At 36.7% G+C, this 17548-nt stretch overlaps 1 protein-coding gene across 1 annotated transcript in view; it reads left to right on the top strand.

Moving 5' to 3' along the window:
• BCAS3 (BCAS3 microtubule associated cell migration factor) overlaps nt 1-17548 on the top strand; it is a 357048-nt gene that overhangs the window by 141227 nt on the left and 198273 nt on the right. Inside the window, 5 exon segments of the mRNA XM_040532922.1 lie at nt 2953-3016; nt 3018-3078; nt 3678-3707; nt 3710-3842; nt 5028-5128. Of these exon segments, the coding sequence (XP_040388856.1) occupies nt 2953-3016; nt 3018-3078; nt 3678-3707; nt 3710-3842; nt 5028-5128 (389 nt within the window).

Here is a 17548-nt window from a genome sequence, read left to right as displayed (position 1 = left end):
GGCACCGAAACCAACACTTAAATGCGTGCCTTGAAAGATGTACATTTTAAAGACATGGTGTAAATAGAATGTAGTTTAGACCATTTCCTCCAATGTTGTTTATATCCGTATTTGGTTGAGCTTAGGTCTTTGGAGCTAAGAGTGTGCAGAACCCAGCAAAGATTTTGTAATTTATTGTTAAGAGTCCCAGATTCACTTCTGATTAAAGGCTTGAAGAAATGGTTGAAGTCATTATGTCTCTGTTGAAGCTTGCACCAGTTTGTAGGTGAGAATAGAATTTGCTCCCAGTTTTTTTCTTCCATTTTAAATTATTTTTAATCTCAGATTGTGTTGTGTAAATATTCAGAATGTTAAGAATATCAGAATAGTATAGAAATGTTACTTTCAAGAGTTTCTAGGAGAAAGTGAATACAACTGAATCATATCTATACTCACAGTTTGCTTTGCATTAACTGAGGAGTAATGCTGTCCTGGATAGCCTTGTTCTACATTAAATACAATCGTTTACTGAATGAAGTATAGATCAGTAAGTAACAAGATTGGCATTAGTGCATTCATTTACATTGTCATTTCTGCAGGAGTTACCAGTGTATGAATATTTGGGAGATGAGAACTAAAAATAGTTATGATACACAATTTGTTACAAAACTGGTTAAAAATACGCTTTCACTGGCAGATAACTATTAAAAGTGAGAGAAGTCTACTGTGAATTCTAATGAGCCATAAATAATAATATGTTAATATAAATTAAATATTCTAATATAGATTGTGAAGTGACACTGGAAACGAGGTATATATTTATAGTCAGGAACTTTTTGGAACACAGATTTTTGACCCAGTAATCTGTAATTGTAGTCGTAACAGTTGGATATTAAGTGCTTTGTGGTGGTTCAATATCGGAGTAACTGACTATAAATTGCAATTGCTCTTTGGGGACGTTCTAGCTTCTCATGTAAGTGCAAGATCTTCGGGACAGGTCTAAGTCTATGAAAGTTCATCTGAATATTTCCATTGATTCTGGTTAGTGCAATGGAATTCCTTTTGAAAGGTCTTGTATTTGTGTTGTTGTTGTTTTTTTTTGCTGGTGGTGGTGTTTGTTTTTTGTTTTGTTTTGTTTTTAACTAAAATGTGACCATAGACTTGCCGTATGTGTGATTTATGGCAGGTAGCTCAGCTCCTCTGTGCTTCAGTGGGTCCATCTGTAAAAGTGGCTGAGCAATACTTTACAAAGTGTTGGGAAGCTCAACTACAATTTTTTTAAATCCCTTTCAGAAACCTGGCTGAAAATACAGTGCAAGTGCAAACAATTAGTTTTTTTCTCCCATTTTCATGTGACCTCATTTCCAGTATGTATAGAAAAAGTATTTGCTGCTTCAAGTAGAAGGCAATTTTAAATGTTTCAAGTTGCATGACAGTAATCAAGGAGGCTATGTGTTTTTAACCGTATGCCATATTTTACACGTGTCACCTACTACAGCTAGTTGCTGGAGTTGCTGGAAGGAAATTAAGTGTTTGAGATCAGGGAGAGTTTTGCCATGTATTTCAGTGAGATCTGGCTTGAGCTTTAGGGGACCAAGACAAGTCTTTAGACAGGTGCAGTCTCTGCAGCCAGGTGCAGAAGTTCTAGAGGAGCCCAGCTTGTAGAATAGTCCTCGTTTAGAATGCTTTTCTTACGTTATTTTTCATTAGATTGATTTTGGATATTAAGTCTTTTCCTGCTTTAGTATCCCTGTTGGTTCATTCTGTTGAACCACTTCACCTGTATACAAGTAATTTGTAATTAACAACAACAAAAGAGTAGCATGAATTAAATATAATTATACTGTATAGTGTTTGAATTGCTTTTTGCCACTTTAAAGTATTTTTCTGCTGCTAAAGTTCATAATACTGCCGTAATGTGTTTGCACATTCATATATACACACACTTAGGACTGAAGAGTATTACTTAAAAATGAATAAGAATGTGACAGTATAATAGAGGCTGATATACTGTGGAACAAGAAATTAATAGAAGAAAAAAGGAAAGGAGGGAGAGGTAGCAAGAGAAGGGAGCAGTGAAACAGAATAAAAGAAAGGGAGATAACTTACAAAAATGGGAAAAAAATGGAACACAGAGAAGGAGTTCTACGTGAACTTCTCAAACAGCTTTTCCGTTAAGGAAAGGATGAAATCCAGGTGTAATTAACTAAGGAAATGGGCAGTGCTCTGAGAAGTTCTGAATTTATACAAACCAGAATATTGCATCAGATTCATGTAAGGAGCTGAAGAAGAAACAAACATGACATGACGTTTCAATGAAATAGTTATAAACCACTACACCTGCTATATGCATATTGTAGAGTTTCAGATGAGAATTTTTCTTAATCTCTTTTATATTATATAATTACTGATTTGTTTTAACATGTAGCACATGAGTGTATGTATTGTTTCCCTTTCCTTGTATTCTCTGCATGTTGTTCCCTCTTACCCTTTTGCCCATGTCACATCTCTTTTAATGGTTTCAGTGGCATCAGTACTGTGCCAGCTTATCAGCAGTCAGTTTTACCATTATTTCTAAGTATCTTTTTAAAATGCAAGAAAATAACCAACCACCTGAATGACTGACCCAGCATCTATATTTTCATTCCCAAAGGACTTGTAATTATAAGTGTTTATATTCACTTAAGAAGTTGTTTCTATTGAATGCAAATATTCAATATTGGGTCTTTCAAACAGTCCAACCAACTCTTCATTATGAGCCAGTGCTGTTCTTCAAGTTAATGAGTTCAGTGATCAAGGGGAATTTGGAACCTATTATCCAGAAACATTAAGCATCCGTAAATCCTGCTAAATCTTATGGGAACCGCAGATATTCAGCACTTCTGAATTTATGTCTGAGAACGACTGTTAAGCAAAGGACATCTTAATTTCTGAGAATAAACTTTCATAATTTTATTTTGTTTTTTCTTTAAGCAAAACCAAACCAGCTCCACAAATTTCACCCAGTAAGTCTATGGGAGGAGAGTTTTGTGTTGCCTGCAGTCTTTGGATCATCAAGGTCATGGTTTGCAAACAATCCAGGGCTGAAAAGAGAAAAAGGTAGGTATATTTCAAATCTAGGATTTGCATTTAAATTTAAATTCCGTGTTTTTTCTATTTTGTGGTAACTTGTGAGCGATTGGGTGATTTTGTTTCTGAAATTCCATATCAATGAAGATTTTTATGGGCTTGTAGTTGAGATAATTTAGGTAAATAGGACAATTTACAGGAAATTTTAATTAGCGAAACGAACCACTATGATTTATAATGTTATATAGACAGAAAACAAACTTTGATAGTTCAATCCAAAGATACTGTATGAAGCTTCCCATAAAAAGCTGGGAGGTAAAGGTGAGATACCTTTGCTAAAGCAGACATGTTTGTCAATGTGTAGTCAATTGAATACATGTTGGTGAGAAAACATTCCACCTACTTACATGTGGTATTTATATTTTTCTGAAGCAAGGGAGAAATTAACTCTGCTTTGTATGATTTTCTCTCTGTCTCTCCAGGCCTTCCATCCTTTTAATTCATATATTTACCACAAGTTTATTTAAGCTAAGTGACTTACAAGAATAAAGAGTCTACTATTTCTGTTAAAAAAATAATCTGTTTCTGCTGTTGTATTGCAATAAGATTTTCTTTCTTTTTTCAAACAGATCAATCGAAACAGTTTGTAGTGGAGTCACTGTTATTATCAGCTGCTACGGCAGCCTGGTGGAGCACGTATTGGAACCGCGTCCACTCAGCACCGCTCCGAAGATTAGTGATGACACACCCTTGGAAATGATGACGTGCCCAAGAGCCAGCTGGACTTTGGTTAGGTACTTCATTTCTTTTACTTTTTTCTCCTTTTTGTCCAGAAAATTATTATGAATTCTTTCTTTGGAAGGGATGAATGAACCACATCATGATTTTCCCCCTTATTTTTATCCTACCATTCTTCATTGAAAGAGAAGTCTCTCAAATTCGAGCCTGATTAGGATGCGGTTCTGTTAGTGCTTTTGTGTCTGATTGGGAGCTTGCCATTCAAATACTTCTGTAGACATGGAGCTACGTGAACATGGAATAGAGATCTTTATCAACTGGTGATTTTAAATGATCAGACTGTACTTTATTTTTTTATAAAAGGACTAGAAACAATTAGTTTAGTTGTGTATTGTATTTTAATTGTATATTTTAATTATTTTAATAGTGTTAAAATACAGATTTCTGCCATGAGACATGTGTGAGGTTTCCAAGATGAAGCATTGCAGAGTTAGGCAAGTTATCCTGTAAGTAGCTGAAGGTAGCATTTCTTGAGAGAGTTGAAGAAATTATTCCTGACATGTGGAGGAAAGTAAACAAAAATTGATGAGAAACTGTTGTCAGTGCTTTTGATGTTTTTAAATATTTTATATCGATTTTTCTTGGCTCCTATATTCCTTAGTGCTGCTTATTGCTGGACTAGATTGATCAATACTTGATTTACCAAGCTATTTAGGAATGGCCCACCCTAATTAAAATTACAACACAGACTTCTAGACCATTATTGTTGAAATGAGTAGGTTGTAATGGAATTGAAAATTCTAATTGGATCAATAGTCCATAACTTTACACAGCTTTATTTTCACAGTTTGTAAATGCTCAATGACTTTACAGTATCGAAGCAATGCTAGTTAACAGAACAAAAAAGTTCCCCAGGTTCCGTTGTGTGCTTATATTAAATAATGTTAGCATGACATACAGCGGTCCTAGACGTATTTACCAGCTTAATCTAAACCGCCTTCGTCATTTTTTGTGCGCAGTATATGCTGCCGTCAACAAACAACTATTGTCTTTTCTTCACAATCTGCGCGATTTGGTCATGCTGTTCAACTGCCTGTGGTGTATTTCAGTGTTTGAACAAGCTAATTTAAATAATTACAAACATTTTCTGAGCTTGTATAGATAATTATATGTGATGACAGAAACACTGATTTACATTCTCTGTATTAGCTTAAATATTAATAGTCTTGTGTTTTACCTCAAACTCCTCAGTGGAATGAACTCCAACCACCATTTAATGCAAACCATCCACTGCTCCTGGCTGCAGATGCAGTACAGTACTACCAGTATCTTCTTGCTGGCTGTAAGTAGCTGAGAACTTTTTGTCTTATGTGCAAGTTTTAAGCTGAGTGTGACTTTCTGAAGCAGTTTTTCAGCCTGCATTCCTCAAACAAAATGGCGGCAGTTGTCCAAGACAATTTCTAAAAAGTCGTTGTGAATGAACTAGGAGGGGCAGCACTTTTGTGTGAGATATCATTGAAATGTGATGAAGATTTAGAGACAACTTACCGTCAAGGATGAAATCAGTTTATTTCAGAAATATAGCAGTGTACTGGCAATAATAATTACAGGAAGGTAAAATGTTTCTGCGGTTTTCCATTATAAAATTCCACAGGGATAAAAGTAGCTCTTTTTACAGGTTAAAATAATGCCTTAAAAGCTGAGGTTCAGTGAAGAATTTTTAAAATGAAAACATGTAGTTAAGTATTCATGACAAAAGTCCAGAGAAGGATAGTACCTGTTTCTTTCTTTAGATAATTTTATAATTACAGAATTTTGGTAGCCAGGCTTATAATAAAGTTTACTAACTTTAAATTCTGTTATCTTATAAAATTCAATACTTTTTGTGCTTCTTTGCAAACAAGCCAAAAAGTTCACCATTTTGTGAACTAAATGCTCATTTACCATATACATATGGAATGTACAATAAGTATTTACGTGCATAAACTTTATAGTGTGTGCTAGAAATAATGCTCTGATTTTCTTTCCTTTTTTTTTCTTTTTAAGAATATACCAAAATACGTATGTTGTATTAAAATACAGTAAGCTATAGAAAAAAGGACACGGTAGGGCACCTCCTGAGTGCTAACTTACGTTGAATAAATGCATGTTGCGTTAGAAATTGGGAAGTGGTAGGCACACCTATAAGTAGGTATGTAGTAGTGTAGATCTGAGTGCATCTGTGCAGCAGGAACATATATTTGTTTCAGTACGTATTCACCCTTAGAAAAGAGATTCTTGTAACCAACTATATTACCAATGGATAGCAGATGTAGTTTCTTCGTGATACGAATGAAAGTTAGGAGGCTACCACATAGGCAAAAAGTGAGTGCTTGGCAGTCCTTGCAGGTGTGACCATTAGATGCCTTAAAGTCTTCAGGTTTCCTCCTCTCACTTCACTTGCTTTTAGCCATTTCCTCTCGTGATTTCTATATTCAGTGAAAACCAAGTGCATCTGCGTTTTCCCAGTCCCCTGGAAATCCTGATTCTGGCTACTTCCAGACAGGGTCTCAGGCAACTGCTTCCCTCTGGAACAGAAGAATATTAAGTCAATAGCAAGTCTCTCCTTTTTTAACTAGGGTGTAGTCAAGTTGAAGTGATAAAACAGTCAAAAGTTTCACAAGGGAACAACTCTTGGCATATGCAGAGGTACTCATGGGGATATTGGGCCCTCTGCGCAGGTGTCAGTGCAGCTAACACCAGCATGTTATGTGACACAGGCATTTAAAATGCAGAGTGGACACCTGGGCCAAAAGGCAGTATGTCTGAACGTGACTGGTGAAAGCGACATTGGCACCAGATCAGATGTGTTACTTCTACCTGTCCATCTGTTGCATGGTCTCAGAGCTCAAAATGTTGTGGAAAACTACAAGGCCAGGTTCTTCCTTTTTCCAGGCTGCTTAGAAAAGGGAAGAAAACTCACAGTGTAGAAAATGATCTGAAGAAGTAATTAACAGCACCCAAACCGAGTGAGTCGTGCATTTCTATCAGATTTTTTTTCTAGATTTCTGTGTTATTTTGCTTTCACATGCATAGGTATGTAAGTTGTGCTTTGAGATGAAAGGTCATTGCAAGGATGCATGCTGGTTGTATAATATTTTATGATGTAAATTTAAAATAGATCACTGTTTCTAATGAGTATGTCTAAAATCAGATGTGCAAGCCTATGCTTAAATTTTTGTATAAATATTTTGAAGCATTGAGTACAATCGGGTCAACAAATACATTTGTAGTTTTTATCAAAGCCTTTGATCAAGGACTGTCAAAGTCTTATTGACAACAGAGCATAGGTCTAATTTCATAATGTAGCTTAAGGTAACTGCTGCCACGCAGTCTGCTTATGTTGCCAATGATTCATTTTGGTATTTATATATTTATCCATTGCTTATGCACCTGTTGCTGGTGATGGCATTAAATGATAATGGCGTTTTATGATAATGAGATAAAAAAAGGCATACTAGGTTCACTCATAGAAACTACAGTGTTTCAAGAAGTCACGTTTAGCTAGGCGTATTTGTGAGGAAAAACATCATCTGTTTTCTGCCACCAAGGAGGTGGAGTTAAGACCCCATTCTAGCAGTTTTCTGTAATGTATATCCTGCTGTCCTGTTAGTAGTTAAAATATCTGTGTAAGACAGAATGTTTGGACAAAAGGATACTGTCTGTTGCTGTGTGCATTTATTGTTCTTTAGGGCTGTCGAGCCTCCTGCTTTGCAGAATTATCTAACAACCAGCCTATCAAACGTAGTGTCTTCAGGGAAAACAGCAATACTGAGTCATCTTGAAACGCTCTCCAAAGCGAGCTTTAATTCACAGATGCTTGCTATGTTTGTGAGTCCTTGCAGCTTGTCTGTTTAGGCCACATTCCTTTCTCCCCCTCCCCAGATTCTGTGCTCTAGTTGATGTCTTTCTTCCAGACTGTCTTTCAGCTATGTCTCCTGCAGACTGTCAAGCGTATAAATATAAATTACTGCATGTCGCGTGCAGTTATTGCAGTATAAGTCCAAAAGCACAGAATGCTGTCTGGAGAATTTTGGACACTTAGTACAAGTAGTTTGTACTTTTGGGTTTCAGTTGAAATTTAAGTAATGTATAGATACTGTCTGACCAAAAGCCTTTCTGTGAGCATTAATGTTCGTATACACAGACATGCTTATCCCACCTCCTGAAATTAGGGATGGATGAGGCTCACTTTGTATATCATTAACAGCTCAAGTACCATGCGATTCAAGTATTTTTGTACTGGAATCTTTTTAATGGAAGAGGAATGAGCGATTCTAACAAAATAATGAATTTGTATTATTTGAATTACAGTGAACATTCTAATTCGGATTTTAATTCATTTATAAGGAATTATTTAAGATGAGTGTGGAATGTGGAAAAATACAGAATAATAAACACTAGACACAAGAAAAATAGAGAACAGTAAAAATAGCATTAACAGAAATTTGTGTATATGTGATCCTCTTTGAAGTTTTATTTGTCTTCTGGATTTGTTATATTTCATGCTACTCAATAAACTTTCTGAAAAAGTGGAGTCAAAACAGGATTCACACAAAGAGTCCAAAGCACCTGTTAGCTTTTCCCCCACTAAATACACGCTAAAACGAAGTTATCTGGCTCTGCTTACCTGTAGTAATGTAATGAGTTGACATTAGCTGCAGCCTGTGGTTTGATGTGCTATCACTTCCGTCAGTAAGTTTAATTGCCAGCAAATGGCTAAATAGGAGGTTTAGGGTGAATGTTACATCTGTCTGCCACGTTAGTGGTAAGAGGAATTCTGGCGCCGTTTCAGGGTCACTATTTGTATCTGTCTATCAGAGGTAGAATACAGCGGTTTCTCTCAGTTTCTGTATAGCATTCTGCCAATTGTTTGGCTCCATTAAGTGTGCAGGGGAAATAAAAGCCTGAATGACCAAGTCACAAGGGGGTATAGATAGACCCTTTCTTTGTCCACACTCAGAACATTGCATTAGGTCTCATTATCCATTTAATAAGTGACCTTTGCCCCCTGGGTCATTGAAAAATACTCAGTGTGTTTTAGCACAGAGTACCTCTGTCAGCAGACGGACAGAACAATGAAACGTCTGGCAGTCTGCTTGGAGGGCTATACTTTGCAGGTTTTCATAAATATGCAGGCTGATGCGAAAACACAGGACCAAAATCTGTTTTAGCCTCTGAAAAGTATGAAGCTGGCCACTAAGTTCTTGTAATAAAAAAAAGAAGGTTTCAAAAATACTGCATTTAGGTATTTAGACATAGCTCGGCTTTTAATATTTTTAAAGGTTTTTAAAATTACATTCACAGCTAGTAAGGAAGTAACAAGGAACCATTGTTTGAAGAAGTTTTGTACAACAAGTGTCCAAGACCTTTATCCCAAGGGTATTCGTAAGTGGATTAGCACAGCTGTTTGATTGCTTTGAGGTCATCTGTGACATCTGCTGCAAAAACCTGGATCAGTGTATGCAGTTTGTGTCTACCTGAGCGCTTTATTGCAGCCAGGGCTGGTGCGAGAGGTGGGAAAGTGGGTAGCAGGAGATGTGAACTCTTCTCTAAGTTCATAGCTCGAAAGTGAACTTATATTTTAAATTCTACAACCTGCTTGTCCTGCTTCTTTTCAGGCTTTTTGCAGTTGGTCAGAGTGAAAATAAGTCTTGAAAATCTCCTTAGCTTCTTGTGGAGCAGATTCCAGATTTGCTTTATTTTTGTAAGAATTCATTGTGGAAGCCTCAGATATATTACAACCTTCAGGTCTTCAGTGTGGGGTGTTAGTTGCTAGATGTTTCTCTCCTACCCTTGTCAGGTTTAACACGTAGTATTTTATCTTATTTGTGCCTCTAACATTCACTTTTTATTTGCCTGTGTTCTGTGCAACTCATAAATCTAATCACATCAAAGGAAGGAAACATAGTCCTATTTTTTCTTGTTGTATTTTTTTCTTAAAATATAAATACCTTCACCTGGTACAGTTAGACTGACATTCATAACAAACATGATAGTAGGAGAGCTGTGCAGAGCACTGCATGCAAACATTGGAGGTATCTGTACTACAGATACCTGAAACGTGGATGACTCACGTGTTAATGAAAAAAAAAAACTCAAAATCAGAGCAAAAATTCTCCCCCCCAAAAAATTGAATAAAATGAATTATTATTTCTATCCTCTGATTCTGGAAAGGGCACCTTCACATTCCTGGCAAGAGTTTTGACCCATCAGGACCAATTTTGTGGAGACAACCTGCAGTTGTCAGAAGCAGGCCAGTGACAAGAATTAATATATTAACTGGTATGCAGTACTCTTTGACAAATTGCTTACTAATACATCAAAATTGATTGGACATTCTGTGTTTAAATTGACAAATGACTGCATTAGGGGAAGGAGGGAAATCCATTAATTACAGCTGCCCTCAACCATAGGAAATGTAATCGTATAAATATAGATTTTGTTAAAACAAAAGTCTCTACTTTACTATAGTGCTGGTAAGTGTACTTGCACCTCTTTGCTATTAAACCTCCAATAGGAGGTTTTGAAGACAGATCTTCGCAATTGGCTTTTAAATAATCAAAGACCATTTCTGTTGTGTTAAAAGGAATGATGCAGTGTTTTCTTTATCCCACTCTGACCACTTCTGGAAATTGTGCTGCTCTCTCAGAAAAATGGACATGTAGCTGAGGCTTCTGCTGTCTCATTAATTGCTTATTGTAAATGCTATGTAATTCATATTTCACAATTTTAGGATTTGAACCAGTACTCTGTATTCTCATTCTTTGTTCCTGTTCTGGTCTCCAAGTAATACTTCCATGGCTGTTACTTATTTCTGAGTAAGAATTTGCACTTGAGTTAGGCCTGAAGATATAATCAGTTTTATAGACTTCGTTAAGGGATTCCTGGAAAGATTAAGGTCTACATTTATGGCTGCCTTTGACTTTTGGGTGTTACAACAGATTTTCATTTCTAGACCAACTGTTAGGCATATCTTGCATTTTACTGAAAATGGCTTTCATTAGAAGTCAAACTTAATAACTCTTCATTGTCTTCAAAGGGAGGGGTTTAACCTTTCTTCTTTGTTTGTTTGGGGTAGATGATAGCACACTTTATACAGATAATCTGAATACTGACATCCTGTTTGCACTTCCTGCTCCCTTGTATGAAAGCTCTGCACCCTGAGCAAGACTTTTGTTTCTAAGCAACATTGTGGTTCTTTATTGCCTATTTTATATTCCTTCCATACATTCCACTGATGGAAATAAAAATTCCATGCATCTAACTAGTGAATACTGTGCAGTGGAAAGTGGGACTCAGAGTAAGAGTAGAAATTGTATTAAATAACTGTGAATATGTGCTGTGAAGACAGATACTATGAAAAACAAGCTATGATGCACGTAATCATAGCCACAGTGCTGCCATTTGAGTTAGGCCGGGCAGGTACAGTAAGGAATCTGGTCATTCTGGTCTGCAGGCCTTTTTTTCTGTGTGCAGCAGCGCACAGGATGGCAGCCAGGTAATAACAGGCTAATGAACTGGGACTGGTGATTAGTCGCAGTATTCCACTGCGTCTCAGCCTTCTACTTCTATTTTTTTCTTGCACTCTTTTCTATGTATGTATTTAATAGTGTGTTCTCTTACTGATGTGAAAGAATATCTATCACGGTACATGCCACATACTATATATATTTTATATATATATATATCTGTAGTGTGTGTGTGTGGATAGTATGGTTTGCGAGGCAAGAGCTGCATCTCGCTGTGTATATGTTCAATGTCTGTCACAAGAGAGCTCGATTTCAAATAATAAAACTGATCACAACCAGAGCCTGCTCTGTAACCACAATTATGCTATCATGTAGTTACGAGGTGTTCAAAGCCTTCTTGCTCTGTTCCTGAGACCTCTCTGGGCTGTGGTCAGACACGAGTTGGGCTGGAGGAGGTTGAGCAGTTGGTGCTCGCAGCGCGGCCCATCGGCATCTCTGCTGGCGGTACTGTATCCGAAGCAGCCCTGGTGGCACTTCAGAGCACAGTTGGCCAGTTCCACATAATCTGCCGACGAAGGCTATCTAAACAAAGCTCTCTGCCCTTAAGCTGAAGTGGGTGAAGCCCACTTGAGTTTATACAAGCTGCTGTGCTCTGAACCCTATAGAGGGGTTGGAACAAGCACTGGTGGGTGCGTTAACATTTAAACTGCCATAATTTTTATGCACTGATCATATGAATGTTGTCTAAACAATGCACCTGTACAGCACAGATGAGGGCCTGTCCACAAAATTGTGTCAATTGAGTGGTCTGGGCTTAAATCAGCAGCTGCAAGACCCAGCAAAGCACACGCAGTTCACAGAGGTTCGGAGTGACAGAGGAAAGGTTTGCAGAACTAAGGACAGTCTGCAGGGAGGCAGGGGTGGGGAGGTCTTCATCTGTGCTGAGCAAATGTACAAACAGCCTTTCGGTACATTGAATGATTCTGCCAGGTTTTTCGACCCCTACTCTCAGCAAGAGTATTGCAGCTAACCATGTTAGCTGTTAGAGCAATAGACTTAAAGATGGGAAACAGCGATGTGTTGTTTGGGTATTTTGTGTATGGCCAGCACACAGCTGAGATTTCACATACTTACTTGAGTACATATGTTTAACTTTATTATCCAGATGGGAAATTATATATATTTTTTATATTTTCTGGATTCTCAGATTGCCATTATTATTCTTCCTACTTGAAATTGTCTCTAGCTAGTGTATCCTTTTCATGAAATTGTAATTTGTTATTGCCATATAGTAAATGAATTTCCTGGATCTGTGCATCAGTAGCTTATATGGAGTTGTTCAGATGTCCTGAAAAGTCCAGATCTTTGTGGAATGATATATAATTCCCTGAAATTTTATAGAGGACTTCTTTTATATACAAAAAAAAAAACCACACCAAAACTAATTTCAGAATTTTAGAGAACTAATTATTAACTGCAACACTGAAACAGGGTTGCTGTGTTCTCACAAATTCTTCTGTTCAGCATTTCAAATTAAAATAAGCCTAGGTCCCACCACTCCTTCTCTTCCCTATGCATTTCATTGACTTCAAAAATATCTAAAAATACATTTTATTTTATATTGTCTGATTTGTTAAATTTGTTTTGTATTTTCACGGTATCAACCACAGATTACTGAACAAGTATACTGTTTCCTTTTTTTTTCTCTGAGTATTTGGGTTTTCCTGGCAGTAGTCACAAACAGTGAAAATGGAATTTTCAGGTTTGCTTCTTACATTTCAGGGCATACAGATGCAAGCTAATCTGGATCACCTTCCTGCTCCAAAAAAGATGTCTAATGAAATGTAGTTCATGTCTTTTTTAAGGGAAGCTAAGTTTCCCTAAACTGTAACCTGTACTTCCTGCTCCCTACAGAAACAGGATTAAGTGGTAAAGGGAAGCAAATTTAATTTCTGACTGAGCATTGGACTGATTGGGGTAAACAGAAACAGGTCAGGTATCATTCCATGAAAGAGCTGCATCATTGCATATGAGCAATGTACTAAATCCTGATATGTTCTTCAGCCATAATTGCTGTTTGTGAGATAATATAGACAAAGTGGATAAAAATTAACTCTGTAGGGTGTTTTGGAGGCTGCCAACCTGTGGCAATTTTTTGATATATATACATGGGCATGTGTATGGCTTCGTCAGATTACTGAGGACTTGCCCATCTTAATCCGTATTTTATATACTAAATGCTGGAAACAGCACTGCATATAGGAATTAAAATACTTTCAGATGTGTACAAACAACAATAATGAACAAGGGCACATGCTGAAACAGTTCTTTACTATTCTTACATGGTCATCTGGAACTTCTTAGAGAGGGGTCCATCAACACGAAGGGGTCAGTTTTCAAAGCAGTGTACAGGGATTTAGCCGCGCGACTCCTATTGACGTTAATGGGAGTCAAACGGGTAAATCCCCATGCACCGCTTTGAAAATTTACTACTAAGCCTCTTGACTTCTCACTACATACTTTGATTGTAACAGTAATCCATGGTTAACATAATTTTCCCGACAATAATGTCAAACATACTTTTGAAGTCAGTGAATTATAGAAATAGTTACCTCTTCCATAATTCCTTAAAGATGGCCATCAGATGGATTTCACCACAGGTTTGTGCAGTTGAAATTATTCTTTAACTCAGGACAGAATATATATGTTATCCTTTGGTACAGAACTGATAGTCTGCTCACAGTCTGAGTATTTAAAGTGTTGAACAGCCTTAAGGTGCTCGGTACTGGGAGTAATATCAGGTTCTAGCTCTGCCCAGATTTAAATGCTTATTGTACTTCATGGTTTTCCTGTGGGAACTTAAGACAAGGAAGGGACTTGAACACAATGGAGGTTCACCTCTCTTCTGGTGCAACCAAGAGTAATGGTGATGTCTGAATACCTGATCAATACTTTTTGGGGAAAAAAAAAATCCAGGCTGTCGGCTGTCAAACCAGTGTAAAGTAAGGAGCAAGTAAAGCAGTCATCAAAGCTGGAGAAAACCTAAGGAGAATTCATATCCTGCTTGCAGTCCTGACTATTCCTTTAAGATTGAAGTGCTGATACAGAGAATGGATGTTCTATAAAGCACCTAATAAACTATGGTCAATATACAAATAACGAATGAATAAGTCTATAAGTCAATTGATGTTACGAAATAACTGTTAGGCTGGCTAAGTTACTGATTTGTAGATTTTTTTTAGTGTAATTTTATGATGTTTATGCATATAAGAATATTAGAAACAGTCATAACATTAGAAAAAAATTGACGGGAGAGAAGTTTTGGGTGAAAGAGTATATTTTAATTTGCATGGAATCCTCCTGCAGAAGTTTACATGCTGAAAAATGCATTAAAAACAGAACTTTGTTCACTAACATATAGCCACAAGGTAAAAATACATAAAGCATATCACCAAACTACAAACAGTTTATTTTAAATGTGGCTGTAAAATTGTGTCTAAAAGCAAAATCTGGTTTTCACTTTACTGTCAAACTTGAGCAGAGGTAGAGCCAGCAGTCGTAGAGCTACGTGCTGGAATGGCAGGCGCAGGAACATGCGTGCAGTGAAACTCTGTCAGCGATTGTTGGACTCGAATTGCATGGAAAGGCTTTGCTGAAGCAAGTCACCCAACTGCAGGATAACAAACCGCCCTCTGAGGAAGTGAGATCCTATCTGTAAGAAGGAAAAGAGGTGGACCTGTTGGTTTTGAGGTGGCGGCATGTAGACCTAGACCAGAACTGTCACATTCTACTTGTCACGCGTAGCGTGATGTAACCAATGCGCCAGTAGTTCCAGAGTAGCATGAAGTAAATCATCAGATTGTGGAGTTAATTTTAAAAGAAGTAATCATGAAGCTTGTTGACAAGCATGTGATTACCTCAGGTCTCTAAGCCACTTGTGATCATTTTAGATGTAACTTAGGAATCCACAGAAAAGCATCAAAATCAGATGTTTGTGTGATTTATATGAACCAGGGGTATGCAATGTTTAGTTGGTATACCTGTTTCCCTTGCACGTAGATGATAGGACAGCTTTGGCCTTGATGAATTAGTTAAGAGCACATTGTTTCTGTTCTGCTAGATTACAGAATCTTATTTAAATGATAAATTCTGTGTTTTCAGTTGAAATAAAGGAAAGTTTTCTGGGTGTCTGCATGCATGTGTGTATGGCAGGCAGCACAGAACAAATAGTCTTTATAGTCTGCAAATGCCTTTGTTTGCTCTTAATTTGGACAAACATACATCCTTTAGAAAAGAGCACATTGGGAATTTCGTTATATAACTCTCAATTAAATTGAATTGTGTAAAGCTTATTTATATAAATGAGAAAATTAAAACCTTTTGGTTCAAGAAGTACACAAAACTAAGTAAAACTAATGATTTATTGTTCACAAATTAAAACCATAAGTGTGCACACACAATGAGCCGTAGTGTTTCTTTGTTCCAACACTTCTGTGCTGCTGAAAGATGACAATTTTATAATTTTTGAATGAATAATGATTGTCTTAGGTCTAGGTATTTATTGTATAATTATCCCGTCTGTGAACAAAAGCACTCTTTGTTAATTCCAATATTTGCCAACATGTGTATTAGTGTAGGTCTTGCTTACGCACCAAGAATGCCTATGCAAATTATTCCTGAGCTTAATATAAATTGTTTTCTTATTTATCACTAAATGTCATGGCAAGGTTTCAAAACAATTTTTTTTTCATACTTAATCATTGAACTGTGTGAATTGGATCCTAGAGTTTCAGAGGAATACCAGCTCAGATGTACTTCAGCCTTTGTTTTGGCTTGTGAAACTTTTGTCTCTGCAGTCATTTCTGTGCAGTTTTCCTAGCACTAACAGTTATCACCCAAGTGACTAAATTTGTAATGTTTTTTACACCCTTGCCTTTAATGATCTTCGCTATAGTAGTAACATTAATCATGTTACTGCACAGAAAGATGCTTGTGGATTATTTTTATTATTCATTCATTCATTTATTTATTTATTTCCTTATATATTTATTTAACTTTACCTTAGAGCATTGGTAAGCACTTGCACCGTTTATTTTGAGGGATGAAAATGAAGGGACCATGTTCAGGTCAAGAAAGAAGATGAAGAACAACAGTTTTCACTCAGATTCTGATTTTCCTTAGTTAAAGGGGGAAAGGTTCAGTAGAGATAGTCAGAATAGAGGGATAGATAGGAATATATTCCAGGTTTAGTGTTGATGTAGATCACTTTTCACTGGAAGAACAGAGACTGAAGTCCCCAGTAGCACTTTTGAGCAGCTCAAAGGTGATTTTACCTCTTACCAGATATTTATGACAAAGCCCTGATTTCTGCAGTGTGTAGCACTCCAGTTTTTTAAAGTGACTTTGAGTGCATGCAAGCTTGCTTATGGTTTTTGCATTTATGAATGAGCCTTGGAAACTCGTGTTATGCTGCATAGATAAAAATTGTATGTTTTAATTCTCACCTTAGATTTTTAATAACTGTTCATTTTTTTTTGTTGCAGTTTTTTTCACTCTGCAGGTACTTGAACAAATTCCTCTGTTTGCTCACTTTTAAAGTAAACAGAGTAGCGTTCTGATATTTGATATGTGTTTGTTCCAGATGATGGAGTAAGCATAGCAAGGAATTAAAAATTGGCATAGCTCAGACACAAAGCATTGGATTTATTGGCACTTGCAATTGCCAATAAATATCTCTGTGCAAGAGGGGCTTGCTCCTTGTCTGTTTGTGACACCAAATGACTTTTTCCCAATGAAAGAAAAATTACAAGAGTGCAAGAAAAAGTACTTGATACAAAGCCATTGAAAATTTTGAATTTTGAATTATTATTGTGTAGCATTATAGTGAAATTCTTTCAAAATTGAAAAACGGTATGTTACAGCGTAAGAATATTTGCACTGATGTGTATGAAGCTGTCGTATTTTCAAGTTGGAATTCAGTTTTTTAAAAAATTAGGCAAGAAGATAAAATAGTACTTTTAAGCTAATTTCCTGGAAATGTCCCTTCAAACTTAAATTAATCTCATCCTGGAACTGAATAGTTGATAACGATGCAAGAGGTGTGTGACCCAGAAATGCAGAAAAAATAGCTTTTAGATTTTTAGAACATAATTGCTCCTGTAACTTCAAGGCCATTTTCAACTTGAAAAAAAATGACTGTATGTATATCTGTAATAAGCAGTATAGCAATGGCAAATCTCCAGCAAGGATCA

This window comes from Cygnus olor, chromosome 20 (genome assembly GCF_009769625.2).
Source record: "Cygnus olor isolate bCygOlo1 chromosome 20, bCygOlo1.pri.v2, whole genome shotgun sequence".
NCBI classification, from domain to species: domain Eukaryota; kingdom Metazoa; phylum Chordata; class Aves; order Anseriformes; family Anatidae; genus Cygnus; species Cygnus olor.
This window is presented reverse-complemented; position numbering and strand designations above follow the sequence as displayed.